Here is a 21,566-nt window from a genome sequence, read left to right on the forward strand (position 1 = left end):
AGCCCAAGCCTTCTTCCTTGCCATATGGCATTCACGTTTGGTCGCCTGTTGCAAACTGCCATTACCATTCTGCCATGATATCTCAGCCTCAGCTAAAGGGAGAGTGAACATTGGACAGAAGTATGAGTCTAAATGAACATGTTGCACCATTTCTGCTGGATGTTTGAAGAAGCCACTGCTTTTTAACACGTTCTCCAAAACAGCTTCATAAGGTGATAACAATAGTCAAGGTTGTGTTTTCAGTTTGTTCTCCTTCCCTCAAGTGGTCAAAACATCAGGGAATTCTGCATTAACACTGTACTATATGTGGTCGTTTGCTGTGTGTTCTGGTCCATGTAGTGCTAATTTAAAGTGTGAGCACATCCAGCTGTTATGGAGAGCAGCTGTAGCCGGCGCTCAGCTATCCAGATTTCCCACCGGGGATGTTTTAAGGTAGTGGTGGTGACAATGATGCAGGCCGAGGGACTGCAGCCGAGCCAAAGCAAACCTGAAAAACATGAAATTCTGTGGAAACCTTGCTACTGCCAGTGTTTTTTTTTTTTTTAATATGGAACAAAAATGAAATAGCACACAGAGCATCTAACCACTGCTGCATAAATAATACGTTTTGCAGCAGCCTTAGATGAATAATTTGAGGTATTTATTTCACTGTAATTTACATAAATATGGATTTATGTTTGCTGTTTTTTAGACGTCTTTTATTGGAGTTCCTGCCCTGATCATAAAGTGCTGTATGAACATCTGCCAGAGTTTTGTTTTGACCATATTTGAGGATAAGCAGTTATAGATAAGGGATGGATGATGGATGAACGTTTGAACTGGTGATATAAGTAACTGCAGAAGAAATTGCAGCAACATGTTAAAGTCCCCTGAGACCGCTGACTGTGTGGTTCATGAGAGACAAACCAGATGGCAGAGTAGAACACAGAAGTGATGTGAAAGGGGCAAAAGCCAGATGAGAGCTATTCAGACTTCAGCAAGTATCGGTGATGTGAAGGCCAGTGGCTGACAACAAATATGCTGCCTGAATCCCTGCTCTCATTGTATTTGTCAAGAGTGCAATTTTAACAAGCAGCGCGCCGTCTGAATGAGCTAAAACCACACAAAAGATGCCTCATGTGTCATGGTTACTTGTAGCATGGAGTAAGTAATGTATCCCGTTATAAGCCTAAGGTGTCTCACTGCTTTGTGGATGAACCTGAGCTCCTCCAAATGAGGTAACTCACTACAGGTGATCATTGTGTGTAACAAAGAATTAACACCACACCGTGTCACCACTCGTCCTTTTGTTAGTTTTAATGCTGCAGATCTCGTGTGGAGTTCGTGGTGGTTCAAAACCTTCGATGTTGCTGTTTGTTGGGACTTATATAGATGAAAAAGAAAAGACATTCTGTAGATCCAACTTCTCAAAAGTAATGATGAGAGTAAGGTGAGAGGTATGCAGTTGGTTGCAGCCTGCATCCACACTGCTAGATGCAACTAAATCCTAAACATGGGTCATTTAAAACAAGGCTTATTTGAACAGCATCAGCTTCTATAACAGGTAGAGGAGATGCAAATAAGAACCAACCAAGGGACAAAGGCAGGCAGCCCGTAAACAAGCCCTTTATGCAGGCAGAAAGACAAACAGGACTGGAGGGCCATGACACACAATAGATGATCTGGCAGAGAAATGGGCTACAGGGCAGGTGTATCTATGGGGAATAACCCACCTGCTGCAGGTGTGCAGGCAGGTTGGGGGTCAGTGAGCAGGAGAGGAGCGTAACGTCTGAAATGATGAGAGCTCAGTTAGCAGACAGGCACGGGGAACTAAGCTGATGACTATGATATGAGGATGATGCTGCAATCACCATGACAACAAATTGAAAGTCACTGTTTAAAGGCTGACCTGCTGCTTGTTAAATACAACAGCAGCGGTTTAGTGAACGACCCCAAGTCTATGAATCGTACATGCAAAATTTATAAATATTTTCCAATATTGAGACAGAGCTACTAGCAAACAAGACAGGAATGCAACTTCACAGCTACGCTAGTGCTGTAACAGCTGCATTGATTAGTTCAGAATCAATTAATTGAACAACAGAAAATTAATCACCAACTATTTTGATGGTCAATTAATTACTGGAGCGATTTCTTTTCCATTCCAGTCAAGATTTTCTGCTCATATCTTTGGGTTTGGGGCAGCTGGTTGGACAAAACAAGACATAAAAGATTGTGGGGAAACATGATGGGCGTTTTTCACCGCTGTCTGACAGTTTACACACACGTGAAAATAATCATGTCATAACGCAACTATGAAAACCATTTAGTGATATGTACAGACGTTGTTTCGAGGAGACAGGCTTAAACATTGCCATCTCTGGTTGCCATGCCAACAGTGTGGCTAAAAATCAACCCAGTGTCTACATATTTCAGCAACCCGATGTTGGTAAATTGACAGCCAGTTGCATGTTTTGCCCCCAGAGGTCCAACCAAAAATGTAGCGCAGTGACAGATCACTCTTTGGACCCTCGAGATAGTGAGTAAAACCTTTTTGGAAGGCTAAATTTGACCCACGTTCGCTGCTTTGCTTTGGGCTGCGCTGGCCTAGATTCCTCTGAAGTCTCTCTGGTATGTGAGTAGATAAATATATTCAGCTGTTAGCGGAGGATAATAGTTGAATCCCAGTGTCTCCACCACAGTCTGTTGTTTCTCAGTGAACTTCTGGCCAGCTGAAGGAGCAGATTCACCTCCAGCAGGTTGAGCAGTAATGAACTACACTGCTTGTGTGTCTTCAGACCTCACTTGCATGTGTGGCATTTGTGGGTGATAACTAACGGTGGCGCTCATGTCCAGTGTGTATTGTATTGTGAGCGCTGCTTTTATTTGTAAGCTGGAAAAATGAAACTCATGAGCTCAGTTTTTCTTTGTTTGTGGACCGGAGCCCAGATCAGCCCTTTGTGCTCGGCTCACTTAATTCTCTCCCCTCTCCCCACTGGGTTTATTTTTAGCTCGGACCGTGTGGATGGAGAGCACAGCTTTAAGTGTTTTGCTGCTCAACAGCCATTTTTCATTCCATGAACTTCAGTTTCTTAAGCCCTAAATCCCTCTGTGTCTCTCTGTCTGTGTGTGTGTGACCCCAGAGGTCTTTCAGCTGCAGTGTTTGTGGTTCTCAAGTGTGCTGTTTATGTAGTTTCCATTAGCTGCCAAGGTACAGTACATATTCCCTCAGCACATTACCTCATGCACGGTGGACTCCGCCATAGGGTTCACCACAGGGCTGTAATAGGCAGACGCACCTGGCATTGCTTTTGGAGTTTGCATTGAAGTTGCTGATATACCCGAAGTTTCCCCTGATTAAACAGCTTGACATTTTGACGCTTGTCTGCTTTCTTGCCCAGAGTTAGATGAGAAGATCAATGTCACACAAACATCTTAGCTAACGAATTTTCAAGGAGCTGGTAGGTGGACAGAGCCAGGCTAGCTGTTTCCATTCGCTGTGCTAAGCTAAGCTAACCAGCTTCTGGCTCAGCTGAATTGAACGGACGATATCGATATTTTCATCAGTTTCCCAAAATATATACTCTCATTCAATTCACCTCAGTGTCTTCATATTCGATCAAAACAGCAAATAAAATGTGCTACATCATAGTAGACTGATGAGACTGGAAAGTGACTGAGTAACTTACAAACTTGACAAAACAACAACAGCTCCTGGTCCTCTTTATTGCTTTCAACCATATCACATGGTCTTCATCGGCAGATGGAGTTTGCTCAGCTGTCATGGAGATCTATTGACAACAGTAGCTGTTATACTTTCACCTGTGACACTTTTTTGACTTTCATGTTGGCTTAGAATTCAACAAGAGTACACAAAAAGTCAGTAAGGGGACCTTGAGGTTGGATGTTTGTTTGAAAGACGAGAATGAAGTGGGTAATGAATGATAGCATGGGTTCGCCATAGTAAATGCAAATATATGTGCATCAAGTCAGTGAAATCAGACAGGTACAGTGAGCATACATGTTGAGTGTGACATCACTGTCTGAAATTAATGTGTTCCAAAAATAAGCTCCATGTTTTAAATAAAACAGATCATAATGTCCAACGACCAAACAAACAGAACTCCTTTATAGCTGCTTACACTGGCCAGCAATAATCGGTATTCAACTGATTAAGTTCTTTTGCCTCATAATGGTTCTGATCCTGTTGGCGTGGCAGACCAGCACCAAAGTTTACCGACCAAAACATCATTTTGTGCTGGATTGACCCATAATTGAGAATGCTGTCTGCAGCTATGTGTTGATTCAGGTTGTAGCATTTGAGGGTCTGCTGAAAACTGAGTGCCTAAGTCCATCATAGTCTGTATAACAACCCATTGTTTCATACATTGTGTGCTGAGTTCCTCACAGTGCATAAATTACAGCCAATAGGAAGCAAATGTGAAAATGGAAACAGTACCATGTTGCCATGCTGTCTTTGAGAAGTGTGAATTTGCAGGTTTTATTTGATGAGTGGAGGTGGCTAATGTTGCAAAACGTGTGATGTTATTGTATGTAATTACCACGTGCATCTCCTGGCATGGAATGAGACTAACAACCAAAATGGTTACAAGTGCAGGGCAATCATGCAATGCTATGAAAATTTAAGATAAAATGCTTGTAATATGCAGCTACTTGATCCTACTACATTGATCCTAATATTGGCTCACGTGTCCATCTGCAGTTTGAAGGCGGTGCTGTCGGCCCCTCTGTCCAGCGGGGCGTTGGATCTGTCCGGTATCCCGCTGACGGCCCGGGACATGGAGCGTCTGTGTATACACCTACAGCGCCACGCGTCCACCGTGGTCAGCTTGGAGCTGGGCTTCACCGAGCTGACAGACGAGGCGTTTCTCCTGCTCCTGCCCACGCTGGCCGCCCTGCCACACCTGGAGACCCTGGCACTGAACGGAAACAGGCTGACCAGAACTATTCTGAAGGAACTGACTGATGCCCTCAAGGTCAGAAAGTCACCTATTTTTGCATATTTTCATCTATTTTTTCTAATTAAATCACAGTGTATAGTATTGATGTAACTGTGTAAATTAGGCCCCTTGCTTTCTGTTGCAAAGAATCTTGTCACCCTTGTATCTTTGTCCTTGTGGAACAACAACCAGTCTGGAAACATTTATTCCCACCAGGCTTTAACTCGTGACCCCATCTGTCTTTGGCATACACCACATCTAAAGATACCACAGATCATAGTAGTCACCGAAACCATAAATTCAAAATGACCAAAATTTGCTAGAGAGAGTCAAATAAGTTCCTGGTTTCTCCGGTCAAAATGAAGGTAAAGCTCCTGAGGTTCTGAAATTTTTCTTGGTTTCCTCAGAATGTTGCTGGACATGCCCTCAAAGTGTATGGTTTTATAAACAGTTCTTTCTTTGGCGCCACCTGGTGGTAGTACCAAGAATGGAGCCGTAGTAGACAATGCTTGCCACATTTTGCCTTTATTACAGTAGAGAGGAGGAAAGATCACCAGGCCACATTGACTTTCAGTTTGCTTGGAGCAGTCATGTGTTTTCTAGTTATTTGAACTCCGTCTGAGCTGTCTTGAAGCGAGCATCTAGCATCCGTAAGAAGAAGTGGCTGAGGAATGAAGGCTGTTGTGGGTGAAGGAGCCTCTTTCTGCATTACAAATGTGTGTAAAGGCTGCTGGATGTGGACAATCTTCTTGACAGGCATCTCATTTGCTTGCAGTAGTTTTCTTAAAATCATGCTGTTTGTAATGATGTATGTTTCCACCCTAGGATCCAGGCAGCTTCCCTAGCGTGACATGGATTGACTTGGGCAACAATGTGGACATCTTCTCCCTGCCGCAGCCCTTTCTGGTCAGCCTGAGGAAGCGCTGTCCCAAGCAGGGAAACCTGCCCACCATCCTGGAGTTCGGAGAGAGTCAGGCCAGCGACCCCCCGGAGAGGCTGAGGGGTCTCGGCGAAGAGGACGAGACGGATGACACCAATCGGACTGAGAGCATGGGGGAGCTCCGGTCAGAGGTGGAGGAGGAGCTGGACGGAGAGATGGAGATAGAGGAGATGATGGAGGAGCTGCTGGACTTCGACAGGGAGGTGCAGGGGAAGGAGGATGAGGATGAGAGCATGTGGACACTGGAGGAGCAGAGAAAAGTGGGGAGGAGGAGTAGAAGGAGAGGGGAGGAGGGGAGGGCCAAGGAGGAGGCACAGAGGAAAGAGCAGCCACGGGGGACGAGGGCGGCGATGGTGGAGGACGAGGACGACACACAGAGCCACTCCTCCCGCCTGTCCTGCTCCAGCCAGTCGCAGCACTCCTCTGGAGCCGTTGAGCCTATGAGAGCTGAGGAGGACGACTTAGACGAGGTGACCGACCAATCAGACCACTTGACCTGATTGCTGCCCCCGGCTCTGCTCTGCTTATGTTTCCCCTCCTGTGTCGAGTCCTGTGTGGAAGGAGGCGAGAGAAGACTTTGTGTCTCGCAGAGGCGAACTGAGCGCGCTCAAAGTCAGACCGGCCGCAGCGCTGGAGGGATGTAATCCATATGAACATGACACTTAATACTCCCTCCGCAGATCTGATTTGTGACCAGCCAACGCAGTGCTCAGATACTGGCCGAGTCACAGCTGAGCCCAGGTGACTCTTGGTGACTGTAACATGAGACGAGACAGTCCCCAGCAGGATGTCTTTTATCATAACTGTCTGTTGTTTTAAAGTATGAACATACTAAGGATGCTAATGTGTAGAATAGACTGATTAATTATATCACATGAGGCTTTTATGTATAGAATGTTAATCTTTATTCAGGTCCTTTCCTTCTAGTAACCCTGATAATACCTACATGTGCCTGTGACATGTCCCGTTACTGGTTCAAAATGTGTTGAGAGATAAAAAGAGACCAGGAAACAGAAAAACACGAGATAGACACGAACTAGCCAGGGCCCTTAAACCTTTCGAAAAATGTTTTTGCCAAAAACCCGAAGTGGAAATGTATAAAATGTTTCCTGCCCACGTACAGCCACGGCTAGCCAGATGGATCAGAAGATAGACAGCAATCAGAAGTCAAGCCAACAGCTCCGTGGAAATCAGTTGCCTCTTAAGAAATGAACAGATGCACCGTGCTTCAGTGGAAGAGAAGTGCACTGGAGATGAAATTAGTCAGCTTGAACCAAAAGAAATAAGCAACTGATAAAGAAAAGGACACAACAAAGGCCTGATGCTTGTGAGGAGTGAAAGCAGTCGAAAGCGTCCTGCTTTGGAAGGACAAGCGCTTGCTGTGGTGTCCATGTACAGCGGGGAGATGTGATCGTCTAATTGCCGTGTGTCTGAAAGCAAAGTGCCGGGGTGTCAAGTTGAAATATTTAGTAGCCTTTTTCTCATAATCCAGGTCACGCTCCACTCCACGGTCCTGTACACTCGTGTGCGTCACATGCTTACAGTGCCGTGTTTATATATAGGCCGCAGCTATGATCACGTTCACGTATGCACCGTCCGCTGGGTTACGACAAATTATATCCTTATGCAGTATGTAGCTCTCACCCGGCCTGTGCTTTCCATTCATGTGTCACGTACAGTATAGACCACGCAAAGCTTTAAGAAACAGGCTGTATTTTGGGATGTACAGTATATACAGTATATATTGTTTTTATCTGTGCAGAGGCTATCGTTTAGATTGTAGATTAGCTATTTGAAGAGGAATAACGCTCAATTCAAGGAGTCCTATATGTTATTTCTGTGGTCTGGGTAGTTCAAGCAATGTAGAAGAAAGGTAGGAAGTTAGAGTAGACAGATTCTACTGATATGGAAAGGAGGACTTTGTTGAATGTTAACTCGGATAGAAGAAAGCCTCATCCTAAAGCAGTTAAAAATGCATATATATATACGTTTCCCCAGACAGCCCCGGGTGTCACAACATTAACCTCTGGAGCTCTCAGTGTGTGTGGAATCAAAAATGAACACTTTTGATTGAATGACATGCATCATCAGGCAGTGTTCATTAACAGCGGTCTGTATGCAGGTCTGAGGGCCGACTTGTTAATACTGATCAGATTTTTTCTGAAAGTTTCCTTTTTACACATTTCTTTTCAGCTTCGAGAGCTTACATCATGCTTAGCATCTCTCACGTCATTAATAAAGTGACTGCAAGTGATGGACAGCGCGTGCAAGCCAGCGGGCTTGAGAGGAGCACCGTGATGATCACTGTCACCTATGAAAACAGCTGTAAAATGTCTTCCTGTCAGGACTGAGAGAATAATGCTGGCGATGTCACAGTGATGTAATGAAGGTTATCTCGGATGAGGCTCGAGACGTCACCTTTTTAACAGAAAGCCGGTATTACAAACTGTGGCATTTAATAGGCAGGGAGGACCTTAGAAAATACAGTGTCAAGTTGCATTATGGGAATGGTAGGATTGGTTTTTGTAGCTTGACCCACTCAAAGTCCGGATATCTCAGCCTCTCAGCCTGCTGCACCGATTTTAAACGTTTTCTTCAGTTTAATCCTCCAATTTAATGGATAATACTTAATTATTGGAGTTCCTGTTAATTTTCTGGGAGGTGTTACTTATTTATGCAGAATTCCCCAAACAGATGTTGGATGGGAGCCATGTTTTCATTTCATTATGTCTTTCTGGTAGCAGGTCTGAATGGATCATGTCTCACTGGCCTTTGTGGAAAGGCCATGAACATGGTGAGATGTAGAACACGTAGAACTAGAAGATCTTGACAGTTGCATAGCACTGATGGAGGTTTGCAGTGTACTGAATGACTGCCAGTTCCCCAAAGTATCACAGAAAAGCTATTTCCTCTCAAATATTTAAAGTAAGAAGTAATCAATAGACAGTAAAAATAAATGTCTGACAAGGAAGATTTTAAGAAAAGACTTGATCAGTACAAATAATTTGGTTCTCTGAAGGTGTGCTGCCGTTGAAATAAATAGACACATTTACATTTAGCTGGCGACCGACCATTTAAAAGCTATCCAATACATTTCTGATGGTACACAGAGACTTCCCTGGGAATTTCATGGGGAAAATCATGTTTTGTAATATGTTTTTGCACATTCATATAATAATGATTAATATAATATTCAGTGTTGCCCAGGAAAACCCTTTAAGTCCACAGTTTGCCACCTGAAAGCTCTCCATACAGCGAGCAGTTCACTTTCACGTCAGTAATACGTACTAGCCTGCAGACGTTCAGAAGTATTACACTTGAAGCTAATTACAAAGAGTAACTTCCCTTTAAGCTTTACAATTGCATTGTCTACGAACCCTTTAAACAGAGGCAGACGGGATGTGATGCTCAACAGTCGTGGGCAGCTTCACTGGCAGCATAATCACATACACACTTAATGAGACAGAGGAAGATTGTCCTTGAAAGCCACAGTAATTGTCAGCTATTGAAGCCATTATGTGGAGGAAGAACTGATCGTTGTATACTGAGTTCAGATTGTGTGTATACCATCTACTGTTTGAATGAGTCGGTGTGGATCGCTGGCTTTAGATGCAGGATCCAGTCAATAGTTGGACCCGATGCTCAGCTCTAAACTGACTCACTGCATGTGATTTCAACACCAAGAACTCTCGTGGAAGCTTAAAGACTCTATTCTCAGGTTTTCTGCTTGCTGCTGTAACAGGACTCCTGGCTGCAGAGAGAAGGAGGTGGACAGTGGAGATCAGAGTGATGTGTACACGTTTGCAGTGTGCTGAAGCCATGCACTTGTCTGCTTTTATGTTAAGGTCACTGCAAATCAAAGCAAAGAGATCACAACAGCTGGAATTAGACTCATGCATCAACATGGATGTGGGCTTTTAATGTGAAACCTTTGATCCATCACTCAGGGTCATTCAGCTTTGATTCGAGGGATTCAGAGCAGTTTGATCTGAAACTGGAGGACATTAACCTGAACCAATGCCTCATTTTAACCTGAGTCCACACAAGAATGCTTGGACATGGTTTCTAAAAATCATTTCAAAAGTTGGCGAATGAAAATAAAGTGTGTTTGCAACACTGAAAAACAGATTTACTGCACAGAAAATGCTTGAATATAATGATCGGCAAATCGGCTTTAACCCCTTTTCTATTGGTATCAGCTGAGAATATTGATCAGAAACTCCCACATGTCTCAGCTGTGCTTCATTCACTGCACATGTGTGTTGATGGTCTAATTCAGATTGTAGCCACATGTCTATAGTTTGGTCAGTTTCACCATTGTCTCTCTCTACAGTGGTGAGGCACAGTGACTGAAGACGTTCTATATGTTACAGTAAGACATGAGATGATCGCTGTGTGTACTTTGGACTCAGAGCAGGAGGGGCTATGGATGCTTTCAGTGACCAGAGGATGTGTAGACGCTGTGTGCGTCTTGCTCAAAGACTGCTGATATGTTGTGAAGTGTAAAAAGAAACATGGTAATGTGAATCTGAAAGCAGGAGTGTTTGAAGCCTTGAATCTTTTCTCTCTCCATCAGTCTTTCTTCTTTGTATATTTCTCAATCTACAGTGTACCTCTGTATTATCCTCTGTACAGTACTTTCTTCTGTCCCTCTCCCCTTTCCTCAAAGCTACCATGGATCCTTTATTTTTATGCCACTTTATCGAGGGGATCAATTGAAAGGAATGCTGTGTGCAGTCATTTATAGATGAAACTGTAAATTTTCTGTTATACCATGGATCTCCATTAAATTCTATGATACAAAAACAAGCTCTGGTTTTCTTTTCCTTTTCCATTTGATTATTATAACTGCTGAAAATGTGCGGTTGTAGGCGTCAGCTGCATCCATTGTGGGGGCCCACAGAGCAGCAGAGACTGTACAAACCTCGATGTGGAGGTGCAGCCATCAACATCAGCATCAGCATTCATGAAAAAACATTAAGTCTGCCATTTTAAACATTATTAAGCCATCAATAAATGGTAATAAACCAACAACTCCGGAGTTATAAATGTAAGTAAGCATTAATAAAGGGTACATAGATTCTCACTTTTTAATATGGCAAAAACAGAAGTTAATTATTTGTATTTGCTAATGTTAAATCATTAGTAAAAGTTTTCTACAATCATTCAACTCTGCAGATGTTGTTAATAAGTTGTTAATAAATAAATAATGCCCTGATTTCTGTCTATATCAAGAATAAGGTTTGTATTTTTCATTTAAAAAAATGTTAATCCTTTTTCTATCACTTATTATACACAAATGTGTTAATGGTGGTTGTCAAGCCTCAAGTTCGGTTTGACAACATTGGTATTGAAATGACTCTCATAGTGTTTGACTGGCATCTAGTGGCCAAACGTACAAATTGCAAGCAAGCCGTCATTTACCGGGTTAAATGAGCTAGATATAGTTACGTGAGCTGCTCAATGCTTGTGGGAGCAAAACATGAATTGCATGTGTCCTAAGTGTAATTACAGCACTGCTGCTGATCTGGCGCAATAATGAGACAAGCTTTAGGTTTCACAACAACCCACCAACATGAAGGACGGGGCCGTCAAGTTAAAGAGTTTGACAGGAAAAGCAGTTTACTCACTTTACCTACAAAATAAACACTCACAAATTTGTCAGTTTTGAAAAAGTAAATACACACCTGAGTATTAGAAGGTAAATGGCAGCAAATGTATAAAGGGTTTGTCAAACAAAATTATTTTATTTAGTTTGCTTTTTCTGAGAATCATAAGTTTTTATGATTGTCAGCATAGCTCGCGTGAAACGGAAGTTTCATGATAATGTGTTAGATAATGACTAGCTTGACAGTGGTGCGTCTGGCGCACACAATTATTACGTCACATCCGATGAGTGGGGTCTTTTTTTGTTTTCCCGTATCCGCCATTTCAGTTTTTGAAGTTAGTTGTCATCGGCCGCTGGATTGTAGCTGGAATTCTGTTGCTAAAACGCAGTATATGATTATTGGGGATTAATTACAGTCATAAACCTAATAAGAGTCATTTTTAATTCGTGGCTGTGGTTCTGTATCGGCGAATTAATGTCCAAACGGCTAGCTGCGGATGTCGCCTGTTTACTAAACGTGCTCTAGGCGCTAAAGTTTTTGTATGAGTTGAAGGCTTTGCTTGTGGATAACGGGAGGGAGAGAAGGGAAGGCCCGGTGAAGCCTCGGCTTTGGAGTGGTTATCATGGCCGGAAATTTTGACGCGGAGGACCGCAGCAGCTGGTTTTGGGGTCGGTTGAGCAGGCAGGAGGCTGTGTCTCTGTTGCAGGGGCAGCGGCACGGCGTGTTTCTAGTCCGGGACTCCATCACCAGCCCCGGCGACTACGTGCTCTCGGTATCAGAGAACTCCAAAGTCTCGCATTACATAATTAACAGCATCAACAACAACCGACAATCCTGTCCAGGTAAGACAACAGAGGGGTTTGGGGGGGCTCGGCATATGGAGATGCTGATGTGACCATTCTTGCATGACTTGCACCAAAGGAGATGCGCAATAGTGCCTTTTCCACTCCTGTGTGGAGAATGCGAAAGGCTTGACATGTGTCAGTTGAATGTTAGCTCGTTAAAAGGTAAACATGCCCCGTGGCGGTGGTTTTAGAGCGAATACCAGCGCTCAGACAGGCAACACAGTAGACATATCACAGAACACGTTGTTTCAGTAAATCATGGAGACTGGAGCACGTTTCTGTCACTGAGATGCACCGTGGTGGGCGGTGGGAGTTTTCAGAGAGCAGACTGTATTCATGTTAGTTCTGGCCTGGTGCACCTTTGAAATGAGCCTAATTTACCCGCCGCCCCTGGGAGAGTTGTAAATGTTCATAAGTCTGTCATATTGCCAGGTTTTAATAGACTTTGACCAGACGTTTTCCCCTGCCTCTGTTGGCTTCTCTCTGTGTACGAGCTGCAACAGAATATTAGTTGTATTTCCTCATACCCTTGTAAAACTACACAGAGCTTTTTTTGTAAGGAGCAAAATAAATATGAAATCCTTCCTGGTCATTATGGAAATCACCACCATTTGGTTTTAAAGAAGAATTGATGTCATTTTGTCTCTCTTGACTTCATTTCCATTCTCCCTCATTTTCACCAGGTTTGGCCCATCCGAGGTTCCGCATCGGCGACCAGGAGTTCGATGCGCTCCCTGCTTTGCTAGAGTTCTATAAAATCCACTACTTGGACACCACCACCTTAATAGAACCCATCAACAAGTCCAAACACACCTCCTTCATCAGCGTTGGCCCTTGCGGAGGCCCCCCGCCTCGCCTGGAAGACGAGTATGTCCGAGCGCTTTTCGATTTCCCCGGCAACGACGAGGAGGATCTCCCATTTAGGAAGGGCGACATTCTCCGAGTGCTCGAGAAGCCAGAGGAGCAGTGGTGGAACGCCCAGAACTCTGAAGGCCGGGCGGGGATGATCCCTGTGCCGTACGTGGAGAAGTATCGACCAGCGTCTCCCAGTTCGGCGGCGGCGCCCGGTGTGCCTGGGGGTGCGTCTGGAGGAATGGGGATGCTAGGGAACTCTGACAGCTCTACAAATCAGTCTGCCGCGCCACTACTGGGAGACCCCAGCCAGTATGCCCAGCCCACCCCTCTCCCAAATCTCCAGAATGGACCTGTCTATGCCAGGGCCATACAGAAGAGGGTGCCCAATGCCTACGACAAGACTGCCCTGGCCTTAGAGGTAAATATGGACGTGTGTGTGGTGTTTTTTCTTGACTCCTCGCAACCTCTTTACACATGCTGGAGGAGAGGAGACGGTTAGCGAGCGAGGATGTAGGACCAGCCCTTTCAGCTTATAAAGACTGAGCTCACATTCTTTCGCTTTCTTTCCCTCTGTGATTATTTCTTCCTTAGTGTTTGTTGAGCAGGATGAAGAGGAGTCAAGGTCAGAACGTGCTCAGCCAGCTCTTTACGCAGTTTTCCAGATTTCCAGTCATTTAGTATCTCTTGTGCAGAGATCAGTGCAGTGATGTTTCACATTGATCTGCATAAAGTCTGTCCGTAGTGTTTATTAACTCACTGGCTTCATCTTTCTGGGCTCGACTTGTATTTGAGTGAGGGGTGCTTAGTCTACCCCCCAGGTTTTAACAAAATACAGTTTCTCAGTATGAAAGCTGCCATGAAGCTGTGCTCCCTGCTCATGGTGGCTGGGCTGTTAAACTGTCCGGAAGCGAGAGCGGGGCTCCCACGGAGCAGGTCGTTGGGGGAAGGAAATAGTTTGTGTTTGGGAACAGGACCATTTCCTCTGGTCTCTGTGAAGCCAGGAGTCAAGCTGAGCCAAGAGTGAGACGAGGAGGCAGGCTAGTCAGAGTATGCTCTTGTCTCTCTTGCCCTGCTAACGCTAAATACACCAGTACAGATCCATCCTTTGGCTCCTCACATCAGTACCCCTCCTTTGCTTTTTGTGGAGTCAAACCACACGTCTGCCTCTGCTGGTTGGTTTGTCTCTCTCCAGCTCATTTGTCAGCTGGAGCAGCTTTGGTTTGCTCAGTTATGACAGGTGAATCCTTGGTTTGAGATGGTTTCTGCCACTCCCACCTGAGGCAGACTTTGAGGACTTTCAGGCTGCATGATTCCTCCTCTCTAGTTGACCAGAAGTGACTCAGCAAGGTTAATAATTAGCTCACATTTCCTTGTCTCTTTGTCTTCAGAAAACCCACAGATTGTGAAGATCAGTCTTTATCTTCAGTAAATCAAACTAGCTTAATATTATGTGTGACTTTACGTATATTGTATGAACTGCCAGTGTCTATGTCTTAATAACACTTTCAGGTTATATGTATTGTTGAAAACATTTCAGCTTTATAATGAACATATAATGTTGGACATAAGACACGAATACCTGTGTTGTCTATGTTCAATAGCCCAGGAACAAAGCAGCAGACATTTAAAAAGCTGGAACAAGGTTATGTTTAGCATTTTTGCTTGATATTGCCTTAAATGATTAATCACCAAAATAGTTGCAGATTCATTTATTATTATTTCTGCTTGAACATAATGAGGCTTATATTTTCCAGTTTTATAGAAATACTGTCAAAGAGGTGAACTGTGTTTTTAGGCCATAGCTTGTGGCAGGGCTGTATATTGCCTCATATTTTAATATTGCTCCCCTCTGTGTACTGTATATAAGTCGTCAAAAGAGCACCTTACAGTATTTTGCATTCTGCTGCATCAACCAACAGCTGTGACCAATGTGTGGCCTGTTACATCACGATGATGAGGTCTGCAGACATTTCAGAACCACTGTTTAAAGACTCAACAATGTAGTACATTTAAGTGTCTTGAGCTGATCATTAGGACTAACGTGGGGGCCAATCGGGACGTTTAACCTCAGGCACACCTTCTGTGAATAACACCTCATTCTGCTCTGTTAAGCACTGTAACTATTTCCTAACGCAGCAGTGTTATGAAGGGGTTACCCACAAGACACGTAAACAAACTGCCACCAGTTTCAATTAACGATGTTCCCAAGCTACAACAGAGCATGCCAGCAGAGTCACTACTGTCGTATTTTTGTAGAAGAGTTGTTGCTCTTTGACTTATGTGATAGCAGACTAATCATGGTTTTGGACCTTTAGGTTTTTAATCTTGGTGTCTGACTTTTATGTTGGTTGGACATTAAGATTAAAACAAACCTTGCACGAAAACTCATCTCACCAAACGTTTCAGACTGTCTTCCTGTTTCCTTATATAAGGTCTGTTGATCAGTCATTGGACACCGTACACACTAAGTATTCAAGCAACGGTATCATCTTTTTTGAAAACCATATTTAGTGTGAGTGGATGCAGAAATTCACAAGATCATTAAATACAAAATATACAATGTCACAACCAGTTTTTAAGAATATTCTCTAGCAAATAAAATCTTAATCCTTCAATGGCTTAAAAAAGGCTGAATTCAGATTTTTCAATGAAAAGTATTGAATTCTACACAGCCGGCCTTGTTTTTTAGGTTACCAAACCACCATCATCCTGGAACAATGGTTCCATCTGTTCTCAAAAACAGCTCCTGTTCTTTGATACAGACGTAACCCAGAGGTGGAACAAAACAATTTCAAAATGTCACCTTTGACATTTTTCATAATTTTCTGTCATTTTATAGAACAAATGATTATTTGAAAAGACTCGACAGAGTACTGGCAATGAAAAGAATTGTGAGGCCATAGATACGATACAGAACAAGTTAGGATGCTATACTGAATACTGTAGGGAACGTTTGAAGGAAAAGGCAGAGCCACTCATCTCTGGAACATACCTAAATTGTCCCACTAATTTTAAGTGTGCTCTGTGCAGCTGCATTATGTGGGGCAGAAGAATATTCATTATTAAAGTTCTTGCATCAGGGACAGAAATGAAAACTTGATTGAGACATCTGCAGTCACGCAAATGCTGCTAGTTACACATTTAACACAAGGAAGATTGTCGTAACTGCTACCAGGTTATCAGACTAATACCATGAGCCCACACAGCTTTAAGCCCTGACTATTGAGTCGTCGACACCCACACAGACATGAACTTTGAAACTGTCTGTTAGTCCTTGTTTGCTCAGGTTCAGTGGCACAGGAACAGCCACTCCTCTCCCTGGCCAGGTCAACTGCAATCATACGTACTACACCCAACAATAGGCCTGCAATTATTTTTCATAAATCTGTAAATCAGTTAAAATTTTCTTAAAATAGTGAAAAATGCCTGGTGTTCAGTCCCAGAATCCAACGTCTGATCTTAAAATTGCTCCAACCAACAGTCGTAATGAGAGATATTCAGTTTACAGTGATATAAAGCAGACAAGAGCAGCAAATCCTCACATCTGGGCAAGTGGAGCAGAGGATATTTTAACAACTTTTCTTGACAAATAACTGAAACAATAAATAAATTAGAAATGTTGTTAATTGATTAATTGTTTCAGTGTTTACAATAGATATGAGAGGAGTGAGGATTCTCTGTGTGTTATTTTTAATGATGATGATAAACTTTGTCATTTTGTCTGTCACATAATGACTCCTTGCTGCTGAGCTCTCTCATGCCTTTTCTCTCCCTCCCCTCCCCAGGTGGGCGATATGGTGAAGGTGACCAAAATAAACGTGAACGGCCAATGGGAGGGTGAATGTAAAGGCAAACGTGGCCACTTTCCCTTCACGCACGTCAAACTGCTGGACCAGCACAACGCAGAGGACGAGCTCAGCTGAGAGCGGACAGCCGGGCCGCAACCTGGACACTAGTATTAGACCCTTCCTCACCCCTCCCTTCCTTCCCGTTCCACACACTCACCCGATCCCCCTCCCTCACGTCTGCTCCAGCTCTTACCTGCACCAAGTACAGTTTCAGAGAATCACTGAGAACAAAACAAACAGGCCCTTGTTGGACACACCCTTCATCTCTACCCCTCTGAATAATGATACCCGCCCTTCTCCACCACCTGCTCTGACTGACTGACATAAGAAGGGGTCATATACTCTCCAGTGGAGCTGTAAACTGAATCATGTCCCAAGGAAGTGGCAACACCCTTCAGATCCTCCCCCTCATCGCGTCCCTGCCGTGGATGTGTTATCAACACTTGCTCCTCCGGAGACTCCTCGCCGCAGAGTTCAACCACTTCCTCTTCCTGTGTTGGAGCCAGCAGATAACTGCTCAGCGCCGTGCCATTTTTCATCCTCGCCCTCATCCATCACCATGGTTACAGCCCTGTAGGATCACTTATGCTGCATTCATGTCAGATGGGAGTACAGTGGATAGTGGAAGAGTGACAACACAGTTTTTATGTATTTTGTCTTGTTTAGAGCTGTTAAGGTGCCCGTTTTTGAATTTGCACAAACTTTATTTAAAGGAATAGTTTGCCGTTTTTGGAAATATGCCAATTTGTTTTCTTGCCAAGAGTTACATGACAACATTAATATTTACTTCGTTTTAAGACAGTAAATATGAAGCTACTGCCAGCAGCCATTTAGCTTAGCTTAGCTTAGCGTAAAGACTGGAAACAGGGGGAAACAGCTAGCCTAGCTCTGCGTGAAAGTAACAAAACCCACATTCCAGCACATTTTAAAGCTTAATGTTTAAAACATTTTGTTTTGTTTGTTTAATCTGTGAAAAAACACATTTAAAAAAGACAATTTAGTATTTAATTCATTGGGGATTATGTGCTGGCTGGGGCCTGTTGCCAAGCAACCAGCAGGTACTCCAGGAAGTCACTGCACCCAGCAAAGAAATAGTCCAACACATTCCCCCTCAGAAATAGCTGAATGTTGCCTTTATGGTAGCTGTAACTCTGCTGGTAGGCAGATAAAGTTACATTTGGACAAAGCCAGGCCAGCTGTTTTGCCTGCTTCCAGGCTTTATGCTAAGATAAGAAAAGTTACTGCTGGCGGTGACTTCATATTTAGCGTACAAGTATGAGAATGGTATCGACCTTCTCATTATCTCAGCTCGAAAGCAGATAAGTCTAACTCTGTTCTTTGAGTCCTGCTTTGTATGTTCCACACTTCCAGTGCATGCATGGAAAGAGTGATGAATCATGCAAAATCAAAGTTGCGCTGTCAGCCAAACAGGTTATACAGTTATTCACTCAAATCTGCCATGGTGGCATTCTGTTTTTTTGGGCCTTTGTTCGTCCAAACTGGTATCTTCTTGGTGATGAATGTCTTAGTTTAGAAAATTAAATACACAGGTGTCCTGATTAATATTTTATTCTAAAATAATGTTTCAGGGATCTGTAGGGGTTTAACACCTAACATATACATTTCCAAACCTGGACTGAACAATATTCTCTGACAGTGTTTACTACTTACCTAACTAAGTTGTGCTTAAAGGTATTTTCTGGTCTAAAAGAATGCATCTACAGTTGTTCTTACTGGACATGAATGCAGCATTATTTTAGCGTAACCCAAGACTGAGAGGTGAGAGCAGCGAGGCTCAAGTACAGCTGCAGCATTTTATCCCTGAAAAGAAATGAAAGCGCCAGGTCAACTGGAGGTGTACAGTTTCCCCCCCAAGGAGCAGAGCAAGGACCAGTCCAGCACCCACCCTCACCCCCACCCCCCATACCAAATATAAAATGGAGAAAACAAAACTGAGTTGAGACCAGCAGCTAGGAGTGACTTCATGTAGTTATAGGCTTAGAGCAGGCCCCAGCAGTGAACCTGAGAAACTACAAGACTATTGTTGAAGGGGAGGTAAAGGCAACACTACGCTCACCCTCTCCTCACCTCCCACCTTGGCTCACCTCAGCCCCATCCACCCATCTACTACGACCAAGTACCATCAAGTAGTCTTTTGTAAGAAAAAAGAACATATTGTTATGAAATGATGTACTATGTGATTATCATTACATGCTAAAATATTGTTTTTGTTATCTTTGTAGTTTTCTTCATAGCTGATTTTGTCCGGGAGGAAACCGTTTCGATGTACACTTTTTACTGCTGCATGTTGGGAGGGAGCGATGGGTCACTGGTGCAAAATGGATAAGCTGAGGGGCCACATCTGTTTTCCCCCAGCCCTCACAAGGCCACCTGGGTTCTCATTCTGCATCTGGTGTACATGAATGAAGTTGAACGGAGTGAATGTAGGCTGTCCACCATGTTATTTAGTACTGTCTTCTCATATTAGTGCTCTACATTCAGCTCACAAAGTATACCTTAGCAAACAGACTCTTTGTTCACATCTTGTCAAATGTGTCCAAGAAAATAGAAAGTGGTATTATTTGGTACCTGTCCTTGTTTTTAACCTTTTACTGATCTTGTTGCCACCTTGCACCGTTTTGTTCTTTTTATCCTCTGTCTTATCAACCTGTTTCCTTTGTGCTTCCTCACTTAATCCTCTGCCACTCTTTTACTTTAAGCCTTGTCCATTATGATGCACAAGCCAACGTGGACTTTTTGTGTTACTGTTTTATCTTGGCCTTCTGCCATGTCAGAGAGATCAGGCAAATAGAACAGCAAATTATGTTGTAATCCAGATGTACTTTTTCCCCTCAAGAGGTTGTTTTCTGTTGAGACTGAATCAGTCTATTTGTTGACACGTGACAATCATCACCCTCGTGTGTCCTAACACTGACTGGTTTGGATTGAAGCAGGCTGGGTGTGAAGCTTAGACCTTTGCCAGAGTGAACCTGGGCCACTTTGAATTTGAGCTGTGAGAACTCACTGTCTCTTCTGAGTGAGGGCTTCCTCTCAAATGTCACGGTACAGTATTTCTGGCCAGCACACCATGTCACCTCTAGGTGGCACTGTAACAGCATTCAGAGAGCTGGGTCCTTCTGGACAGCATATTCTTACAGTGTTTATGAGATTAAAGGAGATGAAATTTGATTTTTAACAGAATGCACTTACTGCTTTTACACAGAGCTTGCATTGATGTATGTCCTCCTTTTTACGTTTTTTAATATCCTTGATTGCCCCCACACAGTTTTCTTGACCTCATAGCTTTGCCTGATTTCATTTTCAAGTTGGCCATTTTTCAAACCCGTGTTGAGATATTTACTATTTAATAATATTTGGTTGATTTCTTAGAAAAATCTGATCTAGGAAAGTCACATTTGTGTTTATTGCCAGCGTTTGACACAGTCCATTTTTATTTGTGTACTTATGATCAAATCAAGCTTCTTTGTCATTCACACTGCACATGGCAGGTGCTTAGCTACATAAATCATTATCTTACAAATTGTGTTGCCAATGAAACCACCAAGAAGTATTTTTTTAGTAGCCCTGCATGAAGTCATTCATTTCCTTTCATAAAAAGGAACGGGTGGCCAGTGCCAGTGGAAATTGTGTTAATATCAAAATGTGCCATTTTATTATAACACTATATTCTTTCAAGACAATTTAAATTACCTTTTTATTTTCTGTAGCATGTAATGTGTTAATATACTAGTAAATAAAGTCAAACCCATGACAAATGAGTTGTTTAATGTATTGACTTTTTTACGTTTGTGAAAACTATCAAGTCATATGTTACTGACTCAGGAAAGCTTTACTCTGCATTTCACAACTACTATCTCTTTAAAAATACTGTTCATATGCCCAACATACTGTATATGTTAATGCTGGCTGCTTTCACTGTAACTCATGACTGAAAAACCCTTTTTCATTCATGCTGCACATGGCAGTTGCCTAGCTACAGAAATGATTGCCATTCATGCTGCCGCTGCCATATTTTTAGTTAAACTGTATGAAGTTGGTTAAATGTCAGTGCACAGCAGGAATATCTCTGAACGAGTTTTAGCAGTGCGTGCATCAGCCCACCAAAGCTAATGTAAAGAAATATGGAGAAATGAAATGTGAGATCTGTCTGGCCTGTTATTGGCAGTGAACAACACTTTTCAAAGAGGATTATTTCACATGGAAAAAAATAGCTAACAGAGCAAAAGGACATCACCATTTTAAAATTGCACAGATAAATGATACAGAAACTACTGGAATTACTACTATCTTTAATGTAGTGGCAATAGGCAAGCAACTGGGAATGAAAACCTCTTTTAACATATCTATTTTTTCATGCTTGATACTTAACTCTCTTGTTACTACTAAACTATTTTTTGTCATGAGAAAAATGGAAATGAAAATGATCAATTAAAGGGCGCTCAAAAAGTAAATGGTAGTTGAGTTGTTGAGTTTTGAGGGAGTAATTATAGAGATGCTCCAAATGTGGT

The 21,566-nt window shown here is 42.9% G+C and overlaps 2 protein-coding genes across 2 annotated transcripts in view; both read left to right on the forward strand.

The window, feature by feature from the left end:
* lrrc75a (leucine rich repeat containing 75A) overlaps nucleotides 1-6,380 on the forward strand; it is a 45,570-nt gene extending 39,190 nt beyond the window's left edge. Inside the window, exons 4-5 of the mRNA XM_041941351.1 lie at nucleotides 4,703-4,976; nucleotides 5,766-6,380. Of these exons, the coding sequence (XP_041797285.1) occupies nucleotides 4,703-4,976; nucleotides 5,766-6,380 (889 nt within the window). The remainder of the gene's footprint in view (nucleotides 1-4,702; nucleotides 4,977-5,765) is intronic.
* A 5,430-nt stretch (nucleotides 6,381-11,810) lies between these two features.
* crk (v-crk avian sarcoma virus CT10 oncogene homolog) lies at nucleotides 11,811-20,816 on the forward strand. The gene is made up of 3 exons (XM_041941487.1): nucleotides 11,811-12,331; nucleotides 13,018-13,607; nucleotides 16,975-20,816. Exons 1-3 carry the CDS (start codon nucleotides 12,112-12,114, stop codon nucleotides 17,110-17,112), a joined length of 948 nt encoding a protein of 315 aa, XP_041797421.1. The 5' UTR covers nucleotides 11,811-12,111; the 3' UTR covers nucleotides 17,113-20,816.
* The last annotated feature ends 750 nt before the right edge of the window (nucleotides 20,817-21,566 follow it).

This window comes from Chelmon rostratus, chromosome 7, assembly GCF_017976325.1.
Source record: "Chelmon rostratus isolate fCheRos1 chromosome 7, fCheRos1.pri, whole genome shotgun sequence".
In the NCBI taxonomy this organism is placed as follows: Eukaryota; Metazoa; Chordata; class Actinopteri; order Chaetodontiformes; family Chaetodontidae; genus Chelmon; species Chelmon rostratus.